The 24323-nt window shown below is 53.9% G+C and overlaps 6 protein-coding genes across 6 annotated transcripts; 4 read left to right on the forward strand and 2 right to left on the reverse strand.

Moving 5' to 3' along the window:
* The first annotated feature begins 206 nt into the window (after positions 1-206).
* BZA05DRAFT_385658 (uncharacterized protein) lies at positions 207-874 on the forward strand. The gene has a single exon (XM_051482432.1). The coding sequence runs from the start codon at positions 233-235 to the stop codon at positions 551-553; it is 321 nt and encodes a 106-aa protein (XP_051343780.1). The 5' UTR covers positions 207-232; the 3' UTR covers positions 554-874.
* Positions 875-2283: 1409 nt separating this feature from the next.
* On the forward strand, positions 2284-3074 carry BZA05DRAFT_385661 (uncharacterized protein). The gene is made up of 2 exons (XM_051482433.1): positions 2284-2509; positions 2577-3074. Exons 1-2 carry the CDS (start codon positions 2377-2379, stop codon positions 3065-3067), a joined length of 624 nt encoding a protein of 207 aa, XP_051343781.1. The 5' UTR covers positions 2284-2376; the 3' UTR covers positions 3068-3074.
* Positions 3075-3667: 593 nt separating this feature from the next.
* On the reverse strand, positions 3668-4346 carry BZA05DRAFT_113288 (uncharacterized protein). Its single transcript, XM_051478602.1, has one exon. It carries the CDS (start codon positions 4180-4182, stop codon positions 3808-3810), a length of 375 nt encoding a protein of 124 aa, XP_051343782.1. The 5' UTR covers positions 4183-4346; the 3' UTR covers positions 3668-3807.
* Positions 4347-4791: 445 nt separating this feature from the next.
* BZA05DRAFT_113293 (uncharacterized protein) lies at positions 4792-6104 on the reverse strand. Its single transcript, XM_051478603.1, has 3 exons — positions 5927-6104; positions 5088-5847; positions 4792-5017 (listed from the first exon to the last, which is right to left on the reverse strand). Exons 1-2 carry the CDS (start codon positions 5954-5956, stop codon positions 5128-5130), a joined length of 750 nt encoding a protein of 249 aa, XP_051343783.1. The 5' UTR covers positions 5957-6104; the 3' UTR covers positions 4792-5017; positions 5088-5127.
* An 11010-nt stretch (positions 6105-17114) lies between these two features.
* BZA05DRAFT_470863 (PRMT5 arginine-N-methyltransferase-domain-containing protein) lies at positions 17115-19956 on the forward strand. Its single transcript, XM_051487924.1, has 6 exons — positions 17115-17526; positions 17587-18094; positions 18156-18642; positions 18713-19011; positions 19078-19529; positions 19590-19956. The coding sequence occupies exons 1-6, from the start codon at positions 17401-17403 to the stop codon at positions 19764-19766; spliced, it is 2049 nt and encodes a 682-aa protein (XP_051343784.1). The 5' UTR covers positions 17115-17400; the 3' UTR covers positions 19767-19956.
* Positions 19957-19976: 20 nt separating this feature from the next.
* Positions 19977-21192, forward strand: BZA05DRAFT_385696 (uncharacterized protein). The gene is made up of 2 exons (XM_051482434.1): positions 19977-20729; positions 20783-21192. The coding sequence occupies exon 1, from the start codon at positions 20069-20071 to the stop codon at positions 20720-20722; it is 654 nt and encodes a 217-aa protein (XP_051343785.1). The 5' UTR covers positions 19977-20068; the 3' UTR covers positions 20723-20729; positions 20783-21192.
* The last annotated feature ends 3131 nt before the right edge of the window (positions 21193-24323 follow it).

The following is a 24323-nucleotide window of genomic DNA, read 5'->3' on the forward strand; positions in this document are numbered from 1 at the left end:
GCTGCGGCAGCAGGTTGTGTGAGCATTACGGTGGACATATAATCGGCGGTGATTATCGCAGTGTTGATCGGAGCAGTGGTATATTTTCTAGGCCGACGACGAGGACGACGAGGAAGACGAGGAAGACGAGGAAGACGAGGAAGACGAGGAAGACGACAGCGGCGAGTGCGTGGGGGATATGTAGGAGGAGTAGTGGACGGACAAGATGTTCCGGCGGCGGTGGGTATGTGATATGTGGGTATGTATGTATGTATGTGGGTGGGTGTGGTATGTGCTGGTACAAGGTATCAAAACACACAAACTGCCAAAAACAAAAAAATCCAGTGAAATGGGGCCAACTCTTGTGTGTATGTGCGTGTGTGCGTGTTATGTGTGTGTGCGTGAGCGTGTGAGCGTGTGTGTTTTCCTTTCTTTCTTTCTTTCGTCTTTCTTTCCTTCTTCTTTCCTTCCAAACGCGTCTCGGGATGGATACACGGCGGGATATTGCAGAGGGCACGAATGTAAAGGGCTATTGCACCACGCAATTCGATGGAAGGCTCGATTCGACGACTGACGACGCGGCTGCAGAGGGAACCTCTTCTTTAAGATGACGGCTGTGGCGGCGGCGATTGGCGACTTTGAGGTTGCAGGCGGGAGTGGCGTAGGGGGGGAGGGGGGGGCAGCTCAAGAAGGAATTCAGATCCAAGGCCGATGTTATTGGTTGGAGGGGTGGAAAACACAAGTCGATGTCAGCACTCTCATTCCTGGAATTGGCGAACAGAATTCGAGGGATTGAAAGTGATGCGGAGAAGGAGGGGGGGGAGGCTTCTTGAAATAAAACGAGATGTGCAAGAGACAGGGGGTCTGCAGGACTGGTGGGAGGGCGGGGAGGGGGGGGAGGAGGGGGGAGGAGGGGAGATTCGATGTATGTATGGTATGGGTTGGACGTGGAGGGGTGTGGCAGTCTTATGGTAATCGAGAAAGGGACTCGGACGGGGAGGGAGAGGCGTTCGAGTTCGTTCGTCTACGGTTGACCATGCGGAGGGCATGTTGTGGGTGTTATTATTACTCTGGTCGGTACGGAGGGTAGTGGGTTGTAGTAGAGCTCGTTATGCTACCGACGGCTGCTGCCATGCACAGGGGCAGGCCGGCAGGGCAGGATGGGACAGGGCAGCACGTGTGGTGTGTGGGTGTGAGGGCGGGTGTGAGTGCGAGTGTGAGAGTGGGTGTGAACGTGAGAACTGCACCGTACTGTGCCGGTACTGTACTCTACCTACTCTATGCTCCAAGAACCCGCACTCGCAATCCCTCACACGGTAGCGTAGAGTACACTGCAATGGGTACATAGAGTACATGTGCTCTCCACGCTCCACGAACTGGTGGGCGGGCAGGCCGGCGTGCGGGCAGCCTCCATTCAGGAGATCATCGTATCGGGTTCGGCCTGTCACCGTGTCAAGCAGCCCATCGTACCCATCATGTCCACCATGCCACACTCAATCAATCAATCTCCCTCCGTCTGCATCGCGCGCTCATTTGTCTCGCTTGCTCTCGGCGTCCGTCCGTCTGTCTGGCGAGGCCTCGTTCAATTTTCACTCCCTTCCCTTCCCTTCGCTAAGTCGTCCCCCCTTCGCAACACGCCATCCATGCCATACATATGATTCCGTGGTGACGGCCGATCCGGGGAGGGGTCAGGTTGTAGAGTAGAGTAGGTAGAGTAGGTTGTCGCAGTTGACCGTGATACCGACCGACCCTTGTATATAGAGTACCCTCAGAGACCAGAGACCATGTCCGTCTGGCCGTCTGGCTGGATGGATGGCTGCGGGCGTGGTGCAGCATGGTCGGGGCCGGGGGGAGCCGACCTCCCTCGCAACAGTGACCGTTGCATCGAGCATAGAGTGGAAATCTTAGGCCGGCCGAAGCCCTGTCATCATCATCTGCTACCCTACACTCTGCCTGCCGCTGCTATGGAGATTCTGCGTACCAGTACCCGAGTAACCAAGTCCTCTCAACATACCCTACCGCTCCACGGCTGGTGAAGAGCCGGATGGGGGGGGGGGCGGTGGGAGGGCCGGGGTGGGAGGGGGTGAATGACAAGGTTAGGGAGAGATACAGGGAGTGGGAGCCGGCGGATGTGTGAAGAGGAAGTGGAGGGAGGGAGGGAGGGGTGAGAAAGGGAGAGCCCAACCATTGTGGGGTGGGGGGGCAAAGTAGAACACCTAGGGTGGGTAGAGGGAGGGATGAAGGGAGGGAGAGAAAAGGCCAGGGGCAGGGGAGGTGCGGACGGTGAATTGATAGTACAACCCCCCGGCGTGGCCCCTAGCGTAGTGTAGGTAGAGTAACTAGAGTAACTAGAGTAGATGGATCTTGCGTGCGGTTCGTGATGTGATGCGTTGATAGATGGATGGCTCGGTCGCTCGCTCGTTCACCCGTCTGCCCGTCCGTCCGTCCGTCCGTTCGCACGCTCGTTCGTTCATCCGTTCGTTCGTTGCGTTGCGTCGGTCGTTTGTACCTACACTACATGATGTGGTCGGTATGTCGTCGTCGTGGCCCGCTCCGTCGTCGTCGTGGTGATTGAGCTGCAAAGTTAACTCTACTAGCTTGCGCCGGTCGGTGCTGGCAGCTGTCGGAGCCTGAAGGATTGCTTCTTCTAGAGTATCATCACGACAGACGGAGCCGAACCACTCGACTTTGCCGGAAAGATTCCGCCCAACCAACCGCGTTCGTGCGGGCCGGCACCGGCACTGTCAAAGCAATTACTTTGTATTTGCGAGAGACATTTGGACACTGGATAACTACTCGCCAAGTGCCAAAGAGGGTAGAGTATCCACCGTTACTTACGGTACATACTCGCTCGTACGGTACTATCATAGTACGGTATCATACTGCCAATGGGTCTCAGACATTCATACCAGCGCTAGAATGGGGCACGTACTCTGGAGCTAAAAAGAAAACTAAAAAAAAAGTCGAGACGAACTGCTCGTTTCTTCAGGGTCGATCGGAAATGCGAGAGAGAGCGAGGGAGAGAAAACGAGGGGCACAGGGTTGCCAGCCAGCCAGCCCGGCCGGCCTACTGCGATTCCGCTGCTAGAGTTACTGCTAGTTACTGCTATTGGTACTGCTACCTATTGGTACTGCTATTGCTATTGTTAGTTGTTACTGCTATTCATACTGCTACTGCTATTAAATTTACTGTTATTGCTATTGCTATTGCTATTGCTATTGCTATTGCTATTGCTACTCCTACTCCTACTGCTACTGCGGCTGGCTCCTGGCTTCTATGTAACTTCTGGCTGCTGGCTTCTGGCTGGCTGGCTGCAAAGCACACAACATACATCATCCCTCGTCTTCCGTCAACTGAGACAGCAGCGGGTAAGTTATGTAGTTGCCCTGTTCCCTGCCTGCCTGCGTGCGTGCCTTTCTGGAGCTCTCTCTTCCTCTGCGTGCTTGCGTGTGTGCGTGCTCGTGCTCGTGTGGGTTTGTGTGGGTGTGTGGGTTTTACTAGTACTCAACTTCTGCACCGACCGGCCAATCACGACGCGCGGTTCTAGTTATCGGTGAACTTGGATCGCGCGAGTTCTCTGAGCCCTCCCTCCATAGCCCATGGCCCTTGATGATGATAATGATGATTGTGGTGGAGAGAGAGACGCCGAAGTATCAACGGCCACACCTCCGACTCCTCCGACCGACCGGTTCACGCAAAAAGGCATGATCCTTCTCAACTTCTCTCGATCCCTCCCTCCCACACACACACATCGTCGGTCGTCGCAGGCGCTAAACCTTCCCTCCCTCCCACACACACGCACTGTATTCTACGGTAAGTAGAGTACTCTACTCTACTTTTACCGTGCGTCGCTGTATGACAGCCGTATAATTACGCCAACCACGGGCGGGCGCGCAAACATAGGGGTGGAGGGGGAGGGTAGTGAGATAGATGGAGTGCTGTTCCGTTGCGCGTATATAACAAATCACTAACGGCTGGACTAGGAAGTGGAAATATAGAGTGGGTTGGGTTGGGTATGGGTGTGTTGGGTAGGTTGGGTATGGAAGGGTGGGTTGAAGGGGGGTTTGTTTGGTTGACATCTGAGGATCCTCCATGCTGTGCTCCCACCAGCAGTAACCCACCCCTCCAGGCTCCCCCCGTCGACAGCGGCAGAGCCAGGGTGGAATGGAGTAGAGTAGTAGGATGGATCTCGAGGGCTCCATCTATCTACTACGACGAAAAACGACTTGTCGCCTTCTCCGGTCCGGCGCCATCAGCATCAGCATGAGCATCAGCAGCAGCCATCATCCATGATCATCCACCCATCCACCCATCCATCTTCCCCTTCAACGAAAGGCTCCACACTCTACTTACCTACCCTACGGTTCCAACTTTGCCTCTACCTGCCCCACCGCTGAGGGATGTTTTGGTGTTTTGGTGTGGAAACACCGCCGAACGCACCCACCCACGCACGCACGATGATGATGGTGATGCTGGGGGTGATGATGCCGGTGCGAAAGCCAGAAAAACAAAGAGAGGATTGTTGTGCATATGTGTGTGCCTATGAACGCAGAGCACTGTATCAGTGTATCAGTGTATCATCCATCTCGATGCTATCGAGACCGTACCAGTCCCAGTCCCCTTCCCTTCCCTCCACTCCCCTCCGAATGGGTTTCACGGGAAGAAAAAAGAAAAAAAGGAAAAAAGAAAAGAAAAAAAGATGGCAGGGATAAAGGGATTGGACGTTGGAGGTTGGAGAAAAAGAAGAAAAAGAAAAGAGAAAAAAGAAAAAGAAAAGTCAAGCAGGATGATGTGCAGGGAGCGAACGACCGAACGACCGACCGAACGACCGAGCGACCGAGCGACTGAAGAGAATGCCCGAACCCTTCCTACCCTCCTCCTCCTCGACTCCTCCTCCTCCGCACCACCGGGCCACACTCCCCTGAAACCTCCAACCCCACTCCTCCCGGACCTCACTAGAGTACCTAGAGGAAGTGTGGGCTGAGACGGCCGAGCACACTTCACGATGCGCGCTAACTAGCAGATTGGTGGCACCGCCTATGTAGCATAGGTATCGAATGTCAGCCATCATCGGCGGTTAACTACCTGGAGTACTTGGAGTGCATACGGTACATCATACGCACTTGATCTGAGCACGTGTCTGATGTTCATTTCTGTAAGTAACCAGATACACTTTCGGGTGTGGCTCCGTCTCTGAACTCTGGACGAATGGGAACATCGGACGGACGCAAGCCTGCATGGGAAGGAAACCCCCTCCCAATCGCAATCAAAATCAGCGAAGAACATTCCGAAAATCCTTCTGTCCACTGGTCAGCTAGAGTATGGTGTGTAAAGTAGAGTAACGGCGGCTTGACCAACACACAAACGGCAGGTGGAAACGGGAAGGCGGCCAGACCCAATCGAAGGTTTGGTGTCCCTCTGTCGGTCCCCGCCTCGTGCTCCTCGTGCTCCTCGTGCTCCTCGTGCTCCTCGTGCTCCTCGTGCTCCTCGTGCTCCTCGTGCTCCTTGTCCGACTGGAAGAAGGAGTTGTCCGTGCCGTTAATGCCGGCTGTCCACCGGTTGTTATGGCTGCCCACCCCCCTACTTCCTGGTTTCGGAGAGCCGATGTATATAACGCCCGAGACGTGATCTACCACACATGGGTTTGAAGTCAGGGTGCATAGAGTGAGTACTATAGAGTGATCCGCCGGCGTCGACATCGCTTGACGGTCTTTGTTTGGTCCCCGGGGCGAAGTGAAGTGATACCTACCACGCGAGGAGGGTATGTATGTACGGTGCGTGTATGTAGAGTGTGTAGAGTACCTATCCACCGCACGACACGAGTGCAGAGTGCAGACACGGCTAGCCGCTGTCACGAGCTGTGCGCACTACGTTGAACGTTCACCAAAGTCAGCCAGCATGCCCGGGTCATATCATATGTCATATGGTAGTATATATTATACATACAAATCCCGTTTCAAAAGGCAAACCCACCATCCCGAGGATCCACGAGCACGAGCGAGCACCAGTGCACCACCAGTGCTCACTGCCAGTCTGCCACCCACCAAAATAGTCACTTCATCAGATGAAACGGATCTAGAGTAGGTATACATACTAGTAAGTATTCTTCTGCCCGGGATATGAGGGAACCTTTAGGCTCTGTCGGTAGATGTTATCCCCTGTCTGCGCGCCCGCCGTCCGCCGCTCACCGCCGACAAGCCAAAGCCAAAGCACGCGGTCCCGCCCTCCCCTCAAGTCAGCCACCGTTTTTCCCCTAGAGGAACAAAAGGGGGCATGATCGGACGGACCGAGCAGGGGATCGAATGCGAATTTGAACTCCGAGTCTCCGAGTGCTTAGTTTCCCGGAGGAGAGAGCATGCATCTTCATTTTTTTTCGTTCGTTCGCCACATTTTCGTGGATCTCCGTCGATTCGTACTACCCAGTCAGATCTGCTAAACCCCTCGGTGTATGTATACACTTACATGGTTGGATAGGTGGTATAGGTGGTACCTATAGGCGGTATAGGTAGAGTGTACCTGGCATATGTGTGTGTGTGTGTGTGTGTGTGTTATCGACTGCCGCTGACGCCGTGAGCTTCGGGCTTTGGGCATTGGCCTCCACGAGCTCTTTTTCACGAGATTTCTTTTTCTTGTTGTTCTTCTTGTTCTTCCGGAGGCGGGGTTGAGAAAAGAGCACATACACAGAAGAAAGAGGAGATAGAGGTTGATCGTCTATTCAGTAGAGGATGATCGAGTGTGTAAGGAGAAGAAGAAGAAGAAGACCCCGCCGAGCCTACTCGGTCGACCTCGCTATGGCCGCTAACGTTGATGCCTACCGCTATGTACTAACCATATTCGTTTGCTCCCGCCGACAGCTCCCCCATCGCTCCGCCACAGCTGTTTAGAGGGGGATGGGGAGGGTGGCACCCACATCCCAATGGTGAACACGAGGTCGAGAAGACGTCAACATCCATAGAAGAAGAAAAGCAAAACCACCCCCATTTCTCCATTTCTCCAGTCCTCCAACTCGCTCCTTCCCCTTCTCTCCCTCCTCCCTCTTTCTTTTCTTTTCCAGAAGACTTGAATGGGCTTCTATGTATGATGTAGTGAGACAAAGTGGCGCACATTAGAGCGTTCATTATTACCGTATATATGAGCTTCTCGAAGCTCGAGGAATACATTCACACACACCCATACACAGCCATACTCTACATACAGCTGCAATACAGCTGCAGGTTTTGTGGTCTGCCACACACCCAATGCTGAAAACAGAAGCTCGAGTAGGAGGTTGGAATAGAATACATATAGTGATACCGGTACATTTGATGCGCGAGATTCATCTGAGGCTGTGTGTGCATCTGAGGCGGGTTGTGGCATGTGCAGTCCACGCCGCACGGGTTCCGCTAACTATACGGTAGCGTCGTGTCGGTGTGGCCATCATCATATGCATATACGGTGGGTATTCAGCATTTTGATCGTGATTGGGCATGCCACTTCTACGGTCGTACATACGCGTTTGCGTTTGGGACGGAGGTCCTCCGTCGCTTCCTCCGCATCGAACTCAACCGCTGCACCCCGCCACCTCCTCCCCGTCCTCCCCGTCCTTCTCATCCTCCCCATCCTCCTCCTCCGGCGAACCAGTAGTCTCTACATAGCAGACCAGACTCAAAACTTATCTCATCCCCGTACGTAGCTCCAAAACGTCCACACGCCGACCGACCGGATAATTCTTGCTTTCCCCCGCCAAAGACCACGGTTCATAGGTATTCAGCCAGTAACAATCCGTCGCCAGCAAAAACTACCGGTACCGTACTAGCACGATGCGGATCTTCACCATGGGAAATAAGGCCCCTCTGCTGCTCTACATACAAAAACCGTTACCGAGCCTCACCACAACCGCAGTCTGCAGAGCACAGCAGCCACAAACGAAAAAAGAAAAGAAAAAGAAAAAGAAAAAGAAACTACGGTACTAGGGTTTGAGGATTTTCTGATTTGGGGCGTGAATTTCGTGCACTTATGCAGGGCTACTACTAACTACTAGTCCTGTATAGCGTAGCAGTGTCTAAGTAAGAAACCCCGCCCACCGCCGCCGCCCACGCCCCACCCGCGGCTGGTCGCTTATGATGTGTGAACTGCATTGCATAAGCCCCAGCTCCAGCTCTCATCCCACAACCCCCCTGCGTTCTCTACTACCACCACTGTTTTTTTGCTGACGTTGGGGAGTTACAGACTACAGTACGGCATATCTAGTGCTATAGAGTTTCTAGGGATGCCGCCCGTAACTTTACAGTAATGTAATGTCACGTAATGTCACGTAATATTACAGTAAAGCATGAGTCGTGACGGTAAAGTTATTGCCAAGGCGGCTAGTGATGGCTGGTTTTGGTCTTGGTGTGGCTGGTGGTGGTCGCTGGGTGGCTGGTACTGCCCGCCCCGGCCGGCTATTGGCTGGTTCAAGCGGCGCCAGCCACCCAGCACTGCCAAGCTTACATCGTTACGTGACACTTTACCGTTACGGCTCATACTTTACGGTAATCAGGCATCCCTAAGAGTTTCATACTATAGTTCGCGGTTCCCACGGGGAGCTCAACAGGAGCCTGATGCTGGCTGCCTACCTATCTACTAGCAGTTACTCGTCGCCATGGAAAAATGATATCCATCTAGGTATCTATCTTCTTCACGGCTTGCTTTTTCTTTTTCTTTTCCGCTTTCCCGCGGTCCTGTTACCACGGGTACCTAAGTAGTCGGCGATGGGGTGTTTGAGACATTCGATTATCAAGACACTATAGGTGCTATACCTACTATACATGCCTCCCGCCGCTATGGAATGGCCGTAGGACTTTGGAGTCCGTCGATTCCGTCGATGCCGTGGAATACATACGGTGCATATGGTACATGTGTATGTACTCGGATGTAAGGGTAAGTGCTGCCTCACCAGTTTTTCCCCCATACGACTTAGCGTTTTCCCCCATACAATTTAGTCACAACCACTCACTCATTTCATTGTATCTGGCTTAGTGCGCTTCTAATATAGACTAGTACTTATAATTCGTAATGGTGGTGAGCCACCACTTATTGGCAGCTCCTGGTACATGTGTATGCATACCTGATGCAAGATATCCCTCCCTCCGTCCAGCAGCCAGCGCCCTTCGGACGCCACCAGAAATTCCGTTCCTGGCTGATATGCCACCTACATCATACCTACTTAGGCACAGCAAGGCCTATGCTAAGAAGCAGTTATGATACATACTAACTACCTACCCGAAAATCCTCCGTCTGGGCGCATACCGAACGAAAGCCCTGAGGTTCTGACGATCACTTTTCGCACGCACATACGGCCCGAGGCAAAAAATACTTATCACATTCTCGAGTCTCGACAGGGCTCCACAGGTACAAATGTAAAGAAGTAGGTAAGCGCCCCGCAGCAGCAGCAGCAGCAGCAGCAGCAGCAGCATCAGCAGCTGCTGGTCGAGAATGGCATCGAACCCCCCTGAATAATTCGACTGGCCAGACCCTCCCCATCCCCATCCCCTCCCCATCCTTCCCCCTTACTTACGTACATGAGAGCTATTAATCTGATGGCCCTACCTACTACCCAGGGTTTGGCTGTGCGTTTCCCCAGCCCGACTGTCCAGTATCGGCACCCATGGCCGCGAGCTCCGACCGACGACTCTTGGCGCTTCGGGGGTTGGGTAATGGGAGGTCCCGATTTCCCGCATTGCAGATGTGTATAGGACCTGTAGATATATCAAACGCGGTATTATTAGAACCCCCGTCTACCTAGGAAATAGGTACCTGGTTAGTTGTCACGGCCAGGAAGCTATTATCTAGGTACATACCAGTTCCAACAGCTTGTCCGCCGGGGACGGACTCTGGATTCTGGAGTCTCTGGTGACGATCCCGACGTATGTACACTACGGGGAGAGTCTTTGGCCTGGTCTTTTGCTTTGCTTTGCTTAGTGATATGCCGACGGCCAGAGCACGTGGGCAAGGGGGGAGATGAGCTCTGTACAGTGTATGTAGGCTGTAGATAGGCAATCTAATCTAGTAATCTCTCCCTTAAGTACGTACGTACGTAGATACGTAACGTAGTTACTTGAGATGAGATTTAGATGGGCCGAAGGCGTAGGACGAGAGACGAGAGGGCCCGGTTTCTCCGGTCTCTCCGGTCTGTCTCGGGGGTGGATGGGCCGAATACTTACATACACTGGGGGCATCTCGTGCTCGTCCGCGCAAAATTAACCAACTAATGGAATAAGTTGCACCAGCCAGACCTTCCGGCTGATCTCCCATACGGTCCGGTCTTACAAGATCTCCGCCAATGTCCCCGCCATGTCCGTGCCTGTCCGTACCTGTCCGTGCCCACAACGCCGGCTTCAACGCCGCGGGAGATACATGTCAGATACATATCAATCACCCCTCGGCAGGCGGACGGCGGTTGTCACATCAGGAAGCTGCTTATGTACATACTTACCTACCTACTTACATCTCACTCACGGCCGGGCCCGCAATCGTTTGTAGCTTGTGTACCATGGCCCTGGTGCTACTGCTGCGCGCACATCCCCGATACGATCCCTTGGAAGTTGGGGTTGGGGGGAGGACGGGACCCGATTTCCCCACATATCTCTATCTCCATCTCCATCTCTACGGGGGAGGGGGGACCTGGGGGGTGGAGGGTGGAAGGATGAAGGGGGGGAGGGAATAGATGGGAAACATAAATAAATAGACAAAACCTCAACAGCACTGGGAACCCCCGTACAGAAGACGAATGCAAATAATTGTTCCCTTCGTGGTTTTGTTTACTCATGGGTTGTGCTTGGGTTGTACTACCCAGTATTACTAGCACATGCGTAAGTAGCGCTGACCGGAGTGGTATGTAAGCACTGACGCATAGTCAAGTAGTGTATGTACGGTAGTGTAGGTACTCTAGAGTACCAGGAGTACCAGGGAATGGGGGGTTGGCCGAAGGCCTTAGTTACAGTGGGACTCACCCGACCTCTGCCGACCCCGACCCTCCGGCTAAACGTATAAACGGTGCTACTAACTAGTAGAGTAGGCTTCGGCTGCGTCCTCGGCAGTTCTGTTCTGCTCTGTTCTGCGGCGGACGACGACGACGGACGACGACGATGGAGGCGGCGCGGCGCTAGTTGGTAGGAGCGGTGGAGCGGTGGAATTGGTATGGAGAACTCTAGAACAGAGGGGATGGAGATGTAACTATGTGCCGGAGCTGGAAAACGGCGAAAACTCCGGCCGCCCGCCACGGGATTTGGTTCAGGCTCAGGTCTGGTTCTGGCTCTGGTCGGTTGAGCAGTAGGAGATGAGGTTTTTGGTTTTTCCTCGGGATCAAGCGCCCTGCGACCTGGGTACAGTCATTCGCGGCACGGGCGGACCGCTTTCGTTGCTTAGACCTTTGCTTACTTACGACGAGTCGAGTCGCGCCTCGCTCTCTGGCCCCACAGCAAATGAACGGCGGGTACCGGTGATGTTGGCCCGGCAGTCCGTCTCGCCCTTCCCCCCCGCCCCGAGCTTTTTACCCCACCGTGTATTGTGTGTTCCCCCCTGAGTCTACCGGTACCGTATGTAGGTATCCATTCCACAAAGCAACCAAGTAAGTACCCCCTCCCCTCCCATCCCCTCTGGTTCTCTCGCCCCCGGCCGAACGTGCATCCATGCTTCGCAGGTCGAGCTACGTATCTACTGGGTATACCTACTGATACATACATACAGATCAACGCAGCAGCCAGAAGTAATCTATAGGCGCTTCACGATGCTTCCACACCTATTACCTACAGGCTACCCACCCTAGTTGCGGCAGCTTGGGAACCAGAGATCGGAGAACTCGACGGATCAACTAGGTGGGTGGACGGTATACCGGTCTGTAGGTCTGTAGGCCTGTATACCAACACGTGGAAAAGCACTTTCGAGCTCTGCCGGGCCAACCGCGCGAGAATTACTTGTCCATCAGACACACACACACACACACATATATGCTTCATACATACACACTTCATACATACACACTTCATACATACATACCTTCATACCTTCATACATACTGCTGCTGCTGCTGCTGCGGGGAAGCAGTTCGATGCGTGCCATGCGTGCCATGTGTACCATGTGTATTTACTCCTCAGTACTAAGTATAGGTAGCCGCACTGACGCAGCGGGTGGATAATATATATCATATGTGATCGATGGAAGCTGCTGGAGCTCGATTGCGACCAGGTTCAGGTTCAGATGGCTGTATGTATAGTACTGTACTCCATGTCTGTATGGATGTATGTATGGATGTAGGTACCTACTCAGTCATTCCCGCCGCCAACACGTAAAGTGGAGTTCGGTATGGTATGGTACGGTATGGTATGGTATGGTATGGTAGGGAGTAGGGAGTTGTTACTCTGCAGCCTGTACTGTGGGGTACTCTAACAAGCTCATGGCATGGGGGAGCCTGTGGATGACCGCGTTGCCCCCCTTCCCCCTCCCCTTCACCCCCTCCCAATCCTCGAGCAACAGCGGTGGAGCCAGTTGAACATCTGCAGGCTACTAGCCTTTGTCATCGTATTGCTTTTTGCAGTGGACTTACATACAGACCTACATACCTACATATATCTTTGAGCTCTACTACTGCGGTGTGTCTCCCGGCGGTCCCTGCTTGAGCTCGGTATCTAGAGTAGGTAGTTAAGCTACTCGTACTCGCATGTATGTATGCGGAATCCATATCTAGGGCGTTTTGGCTGGAGACATCCCGTAACTTCATGTTCCCCTAGGTAGGCCGGCACTTGAAGAATCACAGAGGTAGGTAGCTAGGTGGGTGGATGGGTGGATAGTTCAGCTCGAGACATCATCATCAGCGAGGATTTGGCGGTCTAGAAACCAAAAAAAAACTCCGACCCCGACCCGACCATCATGGCGATCCCATTTTCCTGCTGATGGTATGTATAGTAAATAGTGGTGGCAAAACACCGGCCTCGCCAGCTCAAACATTGGTGGCAGTTCCCTTCGTGGCCAGCTCGATGGCGGCGCCGATGATATGTACTATGTTTATACACACGTCTACCCTACATGTGTACATCCAGCTGTGTTGTGTCGAGCATTGTTTCAACTTTCAAGCTGGCTGGATGGATGACGTAGCGTATAAGGCGGTGACGGCGATGGAATCGAATCGTTGACATCGACGGACACAAGCACACTCACATACACGCACACATAAACACCACACACACACCATGATGGCTGAGCTCCAAGGAGGGTGGTACACATGGTAGGTACCTAATTCTTCATACATAGCCACGAGATAGCAGCGTCCGCGCCGCATCGGGACGATGCACACATCGTCCAGAAGTAGGCCCTGAGCACGCGCCCCGCGAGTCCTGATCTGTCGGACCATGACTGCAGCATTTCCCTTCGGGGAGGGGGCTAGGGGGAAGGTGGAGGGAGGGAGGGAGGGGGGTTCTTTACCGAGACGGTTTATTGGGGGCCGGCGGTGACTGGCTGGATCAACTGGCTGCAGAAGGAGGTGGAGGAAGCGGAGAAGGAGGAGGAAGAGGTGGGAGTCGGTTCCAAGTCCGTCTACTACTCTACTCCCAAATCACCTAAACCACCCAAAACAAAAAGACAAAAATACCAAAAACGGATGCCCGTCTATTAACGCTAAGCTCTGACCTCCCCGCCCCGCCCCGCCCGCCACGCCCCACCGGCCCGCACTCGTCTAAAGTAAGGGTGGGATATCAGCCGAATTGATAACTGAGACTGAGACTGCGGGCTGAAACGGTGAGGCAGGCTTGTGTGAGGGTACCTAGGCTGGCTGGCTGACCCACGGACGGTGGGGTTGTGGGGTAAGTAGTTCCAGGCCACCCGTTTCCGGCTGGGTGTGTGTGCAGATTCTATGTGGGGGGAAGGGGGATGTGGGGGGATTTCTGGATAGGTCGCGATAGATTGAAGAGCTTATGGGCCATGGACCATGGCTGAATTCACCGTTTCCCGCTCACTCACTCGGATTTCCAATCCGCGTGTCCAGAAGCACCCCCCCCTCCACTTCCCCACCCACTCCCGGGAGCACTCTATTCACCGCTTCGAATCCTTTGTATGATGTCTCGCATCGCAAGCTCCGATGAGGCCAGGCCCTGGTGATCAAACCGGTGATCTTCAGCTACAGGTTCAAAGTTCACCACGGTACATACCGTAGGTAGTGACATTTGCCTACTGCACCGCGCGGCGGTCCCGCCTGCTTTCGCCAGGGCTACCTAAATCTCTGCCTCTGCTACCTCTCCTCCTACTCAAGTTCCTCCGTGCACATCCACGTATGTATGAGGTATGTATGTAGGAAGTATGTATCATACCTCGGTCTGGCAACGACCTGGCGATGATCCCGCGTTCCCAGTTTCCTTCCGTTGCACCGATCGCTTCTACCCTTACTATCGCCAGCACTATCACCAGCAGCAGCAGCAGAACCATCACCACCACTCAGCTCATGTGGTGGTGGCATGTACGTACAATACATTACAAGGTCGAGGTTGAAACCTTATTTCCCCCAGCGCAGCCCAACCCAACCACAGCCAACCCAGCCCAACCCAACGCAAGCACTACTACTACTATCCACACGGAAACACCCGCTCTCACCGGTTCGGGGATGCGGGTAATCCGCCATCAATCGATCAGTGACTGACTTGACCGGGGGACAGGTAAATCGACTCCACTCCACATCGGCTGCACTGCACTGTACAGATCGCGCGGCCCCCATGCCCCCATGCCGCCGTGGAAAGGGATTCATTCATTCATTCCGACGAATGGCTCGTGCATGCGCTGCGCTGGGATGGGATGGGTTGGGTGAAGGGTGAGTAACTGTAGAGTAGAGTACAGTACAGTAGAGTACAAATGCTTCCATGTGGTTAGTATGGTAGCATGCCCCCTTCCGCCCCCCCCCCCCCCCTCCTCCCGTTTGACGAGCACTGCAGCCGTCCGTCGATGGCCACGAGAGCCCATATGCCCCCCGGAAGGGCAACGGGGGAATGCGAGAGTATGGCAGCAGCGGTTAAGCGAATTATACGTAGCGTGAATGGAATAATCTGCCGGGCTGGTCGGATTGCATGGCATGTGGGCATGGAGGGATCCCCCCCTCCCTCCCCAGTTGACTGTTGGCGCAGTTTTCTGTGCGTCTATTTTGGTTGGTTTCACAGCCCACACTCGACCCCTTTCTTCGGACTCAGGTGGGGTTGCAGTAGTTCTCCAAGTTCGTGATATACATCCTCTCGTCCTCACTCGCTCGCTCACTCGCTCGCCTATGGCTCCCCTTTCCTCCCCCTTAAGTAACACGATGCGGACTTGGATTGGTGTTGCATATTGACGCAGATGGCGCATATGCCTCGATGTTTCATTCAGTCGGGCGTTCAGGAAAAAATGAAACAACACGAGACGAGGTGTAGCACAACAGGCAGACTCGTGCCTGTTTATAGACATTAGCTGGTACCTTTTCAGTAAGGGACGGGGATGACTTATGGTAAAAAAATTATAGGGAGAACTGCTCGAAAGCAGTCCTCCCTCCACCCCCCCCCCCTACTCCAGCATCAAACACAAAAGCCACCATGGAGCTCTTCAGTCGTTAATATCAAGGAGAGTCACATCATCACGGCTTCTGTTCCCTTTCCACGAGACAGTCCTACCCGAGGTGTATGGGAACAAAAAGCAAAGCGGACGAGTACGAAACTCTGAAGCCTCCTGGGGAGGTTCCCACTCGTGCAGTTGCCCTCAACAAGAACTCGGACAAGCTTTTCCCGTGGACGGAAAAGCCACTCGTGAAATCATTCCAAGAATCATCGGGACTTCCAAGACGGCCAAGTGGCGACTCGGATAACCTCTCCATAAGCCTGTGGATCCCTTCACATACCTTCTCAACCTACCCATGACCCCCTCCTCCGTACCTGAGACCGCTGGCAACTCTGAGACTCCGTATGTGACCGCATAACCCTCTGGGACAAGTTTTTGTTTTCTCCGCCAGAAGACGGAGCACGGACAAATAGAACATCCACAAAAGCCGTGTTTGAAGTGGCCTCACCGCGCCATCCCTTCGACCCGGGAACGGGGAGGGGACGAATGGGTTTGACCTGATGCCCATGCTCGTCTCGCCTGAGTCTCTCCAGAGGAAATAAACAGAGAGACGATTAACGCAGACCGGCGAGTTTTTTCCCGAAGGAAACCGAGCGGAATCAAGATCTTCCACTCGGGCAAAGGGAGCGGGCTCTCCGATGACGATCAGATGTATGGGGCAGTACCAATTGAAGGGGGTGCGAGTCGGAGTTGGCATTGAGTTTCCACGCCGGAATATGACGTCTTGCCCGTGAGTATGATATGCGTCCGCGCTTCCGTATGTAAACCTGGACTCTCCATGGAAGAGTTTGCAAGGTTCGCTGGGCCCTGCGCATTTCTGCATTGCAGAGAGCCGTGCCGACGAGGTCCTTCCAGGCATGATGGATGAAGCGCGTTGCAATCCGTTGGTAAGGCAATTCGTGCTCTGGGAAACCCAACCCCCAACTCGCAGTACCTAGCGGAATGTATATCCGTCAATGGTTTCAATACCACCCCGTCTGATGCCAAAGTCCCATGCATCAACACACACACCCTCAGGGAGGGCATGTATCCTTCACAAACTGTACATATGTACCGAGGACCGGGCCACAGAAGGGGGCAACGAGCGTACGACCTCTTGGCACATGCGCTGGAAGCTCTCCTGGACTTGCTGGGAAGCAGATCTGCGAGACATGAACGGGGAGACTTAGGGTTAAGTTCCGACACCACTGGGCGAAAAAACGAACTCTAGCGGAGTCAACCGGAAGCTCGTTTCCCATTGACGACAGAGGTCGGGAAGTGGCCGGGACCCCACAAGAGCCGTGTATATTTTCATCAAGACTTTCGTCCTGCCAGTATGCCGTGAAACTATGGAGGGTGATGTGCGGGGGGTTCGTGCCCATGTGGGACGAGAGTCTCGAGCGTTGCAGGTAGGAAACAGAGGAGGGTGGAGGGCCATATTGCAGTTTCGGGTAACCGAATAGGAGAAGAGCTTGAAAATCCGCAAAGACAATTGGGTGGAGGATAATCGGAGTTGTGGTGGATCCAAAACAGAGGTGGTGATGACATGGGAACGGGAAGGGAGGAGAGGAGCTACCTAGAGTAGGGTTTAAAGGGACGTGTTCGTGACGCGACTTGCCAAGGCCTAGACACGCCGCACCAAGCACCGGCGATGCGTGTAAATGGCTAGCGTACTTTCCAACCCCTCTAACCCCTCCAATCCTGCACTGCGATAGAGAGTTCTCGTTCCAAGATCCACCACCCCCGCCAACGCCGAATCGCGAGAAAGTTGAAGTCCTCCAACCGCAAACGCTGACTCCCTCCATCTGCGGTCGCATCGCCCTACTCAATCCCAACATTCCACCTACAGATTCGGCCCAATGGAACCAGATACGACTCAACCGGCCGAAAATAATCACGTTCCCGTGTGGTGCGTGGGACATCAGATCAAGAATCCCGACAGGAATGTCGACGCCAGTCTGGTTGATGCGGAGGGTAACTCTGGCGTAAGTTGATAGCCGTTCACTCGCTACTCGTCCCACTGAGCTGATATTTGCGAGGTTTAGTATGACATGGTCACTGGACGTATCAGCAACTCCCGGTTTCACAAGCGTGTCCTGAGAACAATCGAGCAGGCGAGATCGGAACGCCGCCGGCATGTCCATATCGAAGGGTTAATGGCTGACGAGGTCAACCTCGCACCCGGAGCTCACATCTCGGGTGTCATTGCGCTGGTGTCACCGTGGATTGAGATCGAATCTACGGATCCCCTAATTGCTCATATTTCCAAGCAAGTGCTGGATCTCGAACTTGCGTATGCGGCATTCTGCGGTCTGGGTCACGTCGTCATTCCTGGCCCCAAGGTTCGGTCAGACGTTGCAGCATATGCTCAGGCAATAAGCACCGCGTTGTCTCATTCAGCGTATATGCAGCTTCTGGTCCAATTCTCAGTCGATGAATGGGTAGGTGACGAGGACAATAAATCGGAGAACGCGCTGTATGATCCACTTTCAGCTTGGGATGCTTGGAACACAATACGGACGGTCTGTCGGTACAATACGCAATTGGCCATTGGTACGGTGAATTGTAGTTTAATATCTGTGGTTGGGCCAGTCCCGCTGACTATTTGTTCCAGCCCTACGAATACCGTCCAGGCTACCCTCTCCCTCCGTCACACGGCGGTGGTTTGCGGAGCCGCTGCGGATGTTGATCGTATCGTCATCCACCTTCTGCCCGAATAACAAAGGATTCCCCGTCCTATCCAAGCTCCACCAGGGTTTATTCACGAAGTACATGAGGCTTCGGCCGACTCCATACATTCTCTTGACCGAAACCAGCGCCCCGCTGGTAGTCAGAAGCACTGGTCTCCCCTCAAGGGTACGGCACGAGCATGATGCGTATCTCATTTACATCCGGCATTTGCAAAAGAATCAGCCGACGCAGTCTACGGTGGAAAGGTTCGGCGCAGGCTATCAGGACTTCCTCCAGGCACCTCTGCAGCCTCTGGCCGACAATCTGGAGAGTATCACTTACGAAGTGTTCGAAAAAGATCCTGTCAAGTACGATCAATATGAGAAGGCCATCGAGCTGGCTTTGGAAGACAGGGAGTTAGGAGAAGAAATGTATGTAGCTTGCACCCTTGTGGGCTTGCTTGCTCACCCTCTAACCCCTTCAACTGACATTTCACTCTAGTGTTGTTGCGGTCGTTGGCGCTGGTCGTGGCCCGCTCGTATCCAGGGTTTTACAGGCTGCGAAGAATTCCCGGCGGACAATCAAGATGGTTGCGGTTGAAAAGAATCCCAATGCCTATGTCCACCTCCAGAGACAAAATGCCGAGCGATGGAACAACGTTGTTACGATTATCAGGAGCGACATGAGGTCCTGGAAGCCGGGCTTTACGGTCGATATCCTGATATCGGAATTACTAGGAAGCTTTGCGGACAACGAGCTGAGTCCAGAGTGTTTGGACGGTGTTCAAAGGGTTCTGAATCGTAAGTTATCCTCGCATCTATTCGGGTTTTCCCGCAATGCGCGAATCTGCGCTAACAGTAATATAGCCGATGGAGGTGTGATGATTCCACAGTCCTACTCGGCGCATCTGACACCAATAATGGCGCCTAAAATCTTCGCGGATATCTCCACCCGAAAGCACGATCCCGACGCCTCCGAGACGCCTTATGTGGTGATGTTACAGTCGATAGAGAGTCTGGCAGAGAACGATCACATTGAGAGGATGTGGGACTTCTCGCATCCAGTACCCTCGAATGTCTTAGGCGAGGCTGCCTCCATGTGCGGGGGTTTCGTCGGGTTGGGTGACGGCGGAAATGACCACAATTTGCGAAGCTGCAAAGCCTCTTTCAAAGTACCTCGACGAGGAGTGGTTCACGGACTGGCCGGTTACTTCGAGAGTGTTCTGTACGGCAATGTCGAGCTTAGCACAAGGCCGGATACCATTGATCAGAAGAGCAAAGACATGATCAGTTGGTTTCCGATATTCTTTCCCTTGAAGGTATGTTTCCCCATAGCAATCCATAGAACTTTTTCCGACGGGCTAACCTCTCAACCGCAGACGCCATTGTACGTTCCTGATCAGGCCGAGATAGACGTCTCCATGTGGAGGCAGTCAAGCGAGCGTAAAGTCTGGTACGAGTGGATTGTCGAGGTGTTTGTGACGAATGGCGCCCAGAGATACAGACTTGGTAGCTCTGACCTCCACTCCTCAAAAAAGAATGGCTGTTTGATGTAATGGGCGAATATTCTGTAGCTGTTGGCAGTTGGATACACTTGTGATTGGATTTTTCTTAGCATGCGAGAGATATCAGATACCGATTTTGGCTTACTGAGTACTCGTTCCTTCAAAATGACATGATAGAATATCTTGGATTGATTGCATGTACATAATAAGAGCGTGATTGGGTTGATAATGTTCCCACGAGCCAACTTCCAAAGGCTGAACCCTGCAAGCCCTGCCGCAGAGCCGCTTATGACGAAAAATAAAGCATTTGACTTCCTCCCCACCAGCTCTGCCACTAACCACATATCTCCACCATGACTACCACGACTTCTCAGAACGCCGCTCGACTACAACATCTGTGGGAGGCCTCACATGCGCTTGCAACTACGGCCCCCGCGGTATCCGCGCATTTGATGTCCCGCTACCAATTGCTGTCCGCCGAGGACCTCTCCACTTCCGCTGCGAGTCGACGAGGTGTGGCATGCCCTTTCTGCGGCACCATCCGCAACCCAGGCAGCGCTACAGACACCGCAGAGAGGAGAACAAGGAGGGATCAAGAGACCAATGTCGATGGAGACGATGGGACGTATACATGCCCCGCGTGCAAAAAGATAACCGCCGATGACGCCGATATCCCATCGCCCCCAAAGCGCTCAAAGATTGCCTTCTCCTCCACCTCTACTAGCGCCACCACCGCGACCACAGCGACCACAACAGCTGCCATAATCTCCTCGGCAACTACCGTATTACCGACCACATCTACATCCACATCCATACCCACTGAAGCGAACACTCCGCCGATCAGCAACAGCAAAACATCCTCGAAGACTAAGGGCAAATCGCGAAAAGGGGGCAAAGCATCGCTGTCAAAGATGCTCGCTGCTCAGAAACAACAGGGTAATAACGGCAACGGCGGAGTGCGTGGGGGCTTTGGACTCGATCTTATGGATCTTCTCAAGACTGCATGATACATAGGTGCGAGAACAAAAGAATAAACGACGTTTCTATGTGGTTCTTACATGCTCTAGCTCTGTTCGCTCCAATTAATCTCGTTTGTGCTGGTGGTGGTGGAGGCGGAAAGAGAGGCGAGCCCTATCAGATAGGGAAGGCTTGAATGACTGTTCGCCGAGGCCTCCTTGACATCGGATTCAACCGATAAGTGACAGGCGCCATTCGTTGTTAGCGCCCGTTTTCGACAGTCTACGCCTGCGATTCTCCCGGTGCCGCCGCCACTGCCCTGCCCATTCCTGTCAGGGAAGTGTCACGTCCGGTGAAGCCGATCGGGCTTGCGTGACAGCGTCCCACCGATTATCGCTCTTGCCCCGAAGAGGCTGTTGGGATGAGAGCACGAGAGCGAGATGGGAACCGCTGCGCTGTGATAAGCCTCTTTACTGGGAACCCACCATCTCCACCTCGCTTTCATGCAAACACAAGGGGATGGGGGCGCGGGTGGATACCTTGGGGGGCGCGCGCGGGGGGGAGGGGCAGCTGGTTTACTGCTTAGTACGTACCGGTACAGGTGTCATCCAACAATCCATCCAGCTTGCTTGCAGCTTGCTCGCTCATACGACCGTTCCCGTTCCCGGGAAATTTCGTTCATCCTCCGGGGAATCCGAAGAGCCCGCCTTGCCTGCTTGCCTACTTGCCTACTTGCCTGCTTGCCTGCTTGCCTGCTTGCCTGCTTGCCTGCTTGCCTGCTTGCCTGCTTGCCTGCTTGCCTGCTTGCCTGCTTGCCTGCTTGCCTGCTTGCCTGCTTGCCTGCGTGCCTGCGTGCCTGCTTGCGTGAAAATTTGTGTCAACTGGGATACGTTCAGGCTGCACGCCGGGATGAGGCTTCGTTATTGACAGCTGTTTCGGCGGGCTGCCGGTGCTCTACCTAGATACTTTACGCACTACCGGTATCCCAGGACGCGCGAATGAGCGAGCGCCTGTCTGCCTCTCTACTGGCTAAATGCGGCTCGAGATGAGATATATCGGCATAAAAGGGGAGAGGACTAGAGCTCGTGCCTAGGCACTCAGGAAACCAGACCACGCACGCCGTACCGAGCCCGCTTACGCCGCACCCACCGCCATCGTCGTCGCAACCACATAGGTATCAAATGTTTGAGAATCTGCCGGCTGTTGCGTTCGTTCATGCACGGATACATCGGGTTCCGGTTTCACCGGCTGGCAGTATAGTTGGCAGTTGGAAGTTGGCTGGCGGTTGGCTGGACATTTTAGTGGCAATTCGCCACATATGTACATATAACTTCTCCGACATACGTTTTATGGTCGAACTTATGAAGAGGCCGGGCCGAATGAAGGTGTTCAATGCCGACACTTGGCACATTGCACTGCCATTTACTTCACTGATATGACACGCACATACACAGAATAATTACGATGCTGCACGGGGCTGCAAATCTCGGTTGCAAGTGTGCAAGTGCTGAGACACGCACATGGCAGAATTTCCCGGTTTGCTGGGTTCGTTGCGGCAGATGTTGGGGCGGAAGACACTGGGGGGGGTGGTGGATGAGGGGGTGGTGACGGGGGAGGGTACACGTCTTCAGTGCCACGACAGGTAATGTGTGGTGGGCTCTGTCTGTGCATTGCATTGCATGAACTTATACTTCACTCGACTTGAGTGGACTTAGCATGTCAGCCAGCCAGCCAGCCCACACATGCGGTGCGGGTTGATTCGATATCCCCAAGATCACCCCGATTCCATGGCGTGCGGTGCAACAGAACAGCCGTTGTCAGGGTTCTGTTATGGAACGCACTGTATTTACATAGTTCTAGATACTTCTCCGTTCCCCACCACCTCCTCGCGAGGCACGGACAACACCGACTTGCAGTGCAGAGGAGGATGCCCATTTGTTTTTTGTTTTTGTCTGGTCATTAACTACCTGCGACCCATGATCTATCTGGATCATGGCAATGGCAATAACTACACACTCCGTTTCCTTCTCATTGTCCAACCCAACGTTTCGTCAGGCGGCCCGACATGTCTTCCCCCTCCCTCCTCCCTCCGCCCAGCCCGGGCCTTTCCCCAAAGGAGGGAGGGAGAAGCCCCAGGGGAAGGGGGAGGGTCGCGGCAGTTTAAGTGGTTGTGGGGTGATTCGAGTGACCGATCCGCACGCTCCCTCTCCCTCCATCGGTGCGGCGAGGACTCGACGGCGCCCCCCCGCACTGCCTCTGGCTGCTAACGGGACCTCGGGCCGCGCTGCTGGTATTATGCCGAAGGCGAGGAGACGCGGGCGGGGTCGGGCTGGGGTCGGGCTGGGCGTGCTTGGGCTTGTGGGGTCTATACTATCTACTCGACCGTCTACGTGCACTCGTGGGTACTTACGTACTCCACGTAAATAGATACGCACCGACACTTGCTTCTTCTTCTTCTTCTTCTTCTTCTTCTTCCTCTCCGACGGGAGACGGAGGGATGGAGGGAGGAAGTGATAATGCTCCCACGCGCGCTGAGCAGACGCGGGTGAGAATTAGCGGTGTGGGGGTTCCCCGAGTCGAGACGGCCGGCGCGGGGCGCGGGGTGCGGTCATTGTGCGTGCGTGTGCTCCATGTATGTATTGTGCTACCCCTCCAGCTGTGGGGAGCTCGAACTCGACGTGAACTTGCTTTTGGGTTCAGGGGAGGGAGACACGATACGCCCCCCGTCCCCCGCGTGGGGGGAGTGATTCGCTGTGATTGTTTGACCGGAGGGTCTTCCATGGGGGGGCTGAGGCTGAGGATGTGGATGTGCATGTGGGTGCGGAGCGGAGGACGTCCGCTGCGTGAGACAGTTCGAATTTTAACTTTATGCGCGGGCGTACTATATATATGCATGCCTTGCTTTTGATTTCGACATTTGCTTTTTGGCGCATGGGTATATCACTCGTGGTGCGTGCGTGGGAGATGAGTGATAATACGTTCCGCTTCAATCGAGGTGCTAATGGCCATTGGGCGCAGAGCCTTGCAGGATGAATAGCTAGTGACTGTCAGGTCGTATTCGTGATCGATAGCCTTGGAATACTCTTTGGCTGTGTGGTGCATACGGTCAACTTCGATCACCTCTCGAACAGCACCGCAGGGAAAGACGCAAGTGTCAACACCAGTCCGGTATATACAGGTACTGCGGTTGACGCTCAAGACTGCGACCTCTACACAGCCCCTCTCTGCCGTGAAGATAGTACGTGCACTGTGCGTTCGAGTTGTAGCTCTAACGTCCAGCGCTTTACATGGTTATCACTCGCTTTAAGTATCCTTTTTTGTTGAGTAGGACAACTTCAATTTTCGGCCATCGGGCCGCCTTGCGAGGTAGGAAAATGGGGAAGAACCGGCTTTGTACAACCGGCTTTGTGGCTGCCATGATCTACCTACACTAGCAAAAAGTGGGGTGCGATTGATGCCGAACATCTCCACTATTTAGTACTACCGCTCGGATTTGAATCCAGCAGTCTCAGAGAATACAGTGTCATGCTAATCAAGCAGTTCCTAGACCGTAGTAAAACTACGACGACAAAAGTCTTACGGCAGAAATGCCGTGCTGAGCAAAATGCTCCGGTCACTGAATCCGGTATGCATACAGTAGAAACCCTCTAG

This window comes from Tricharina praecox, assembly GCF_024521635.1.
Source record: "Tricharina praecox strain CBS 144465 chromosome Unknown BZA05scaffold_2, whole genome shotgun sequence".
In the NCBI taxonomy this organism is placed as follows: Eukaryota; Fungi; Ascomycota; class Pezizomycetes; order Pezizales; family Pyronemataceae; genus Tricharina; species Tricharina praecox.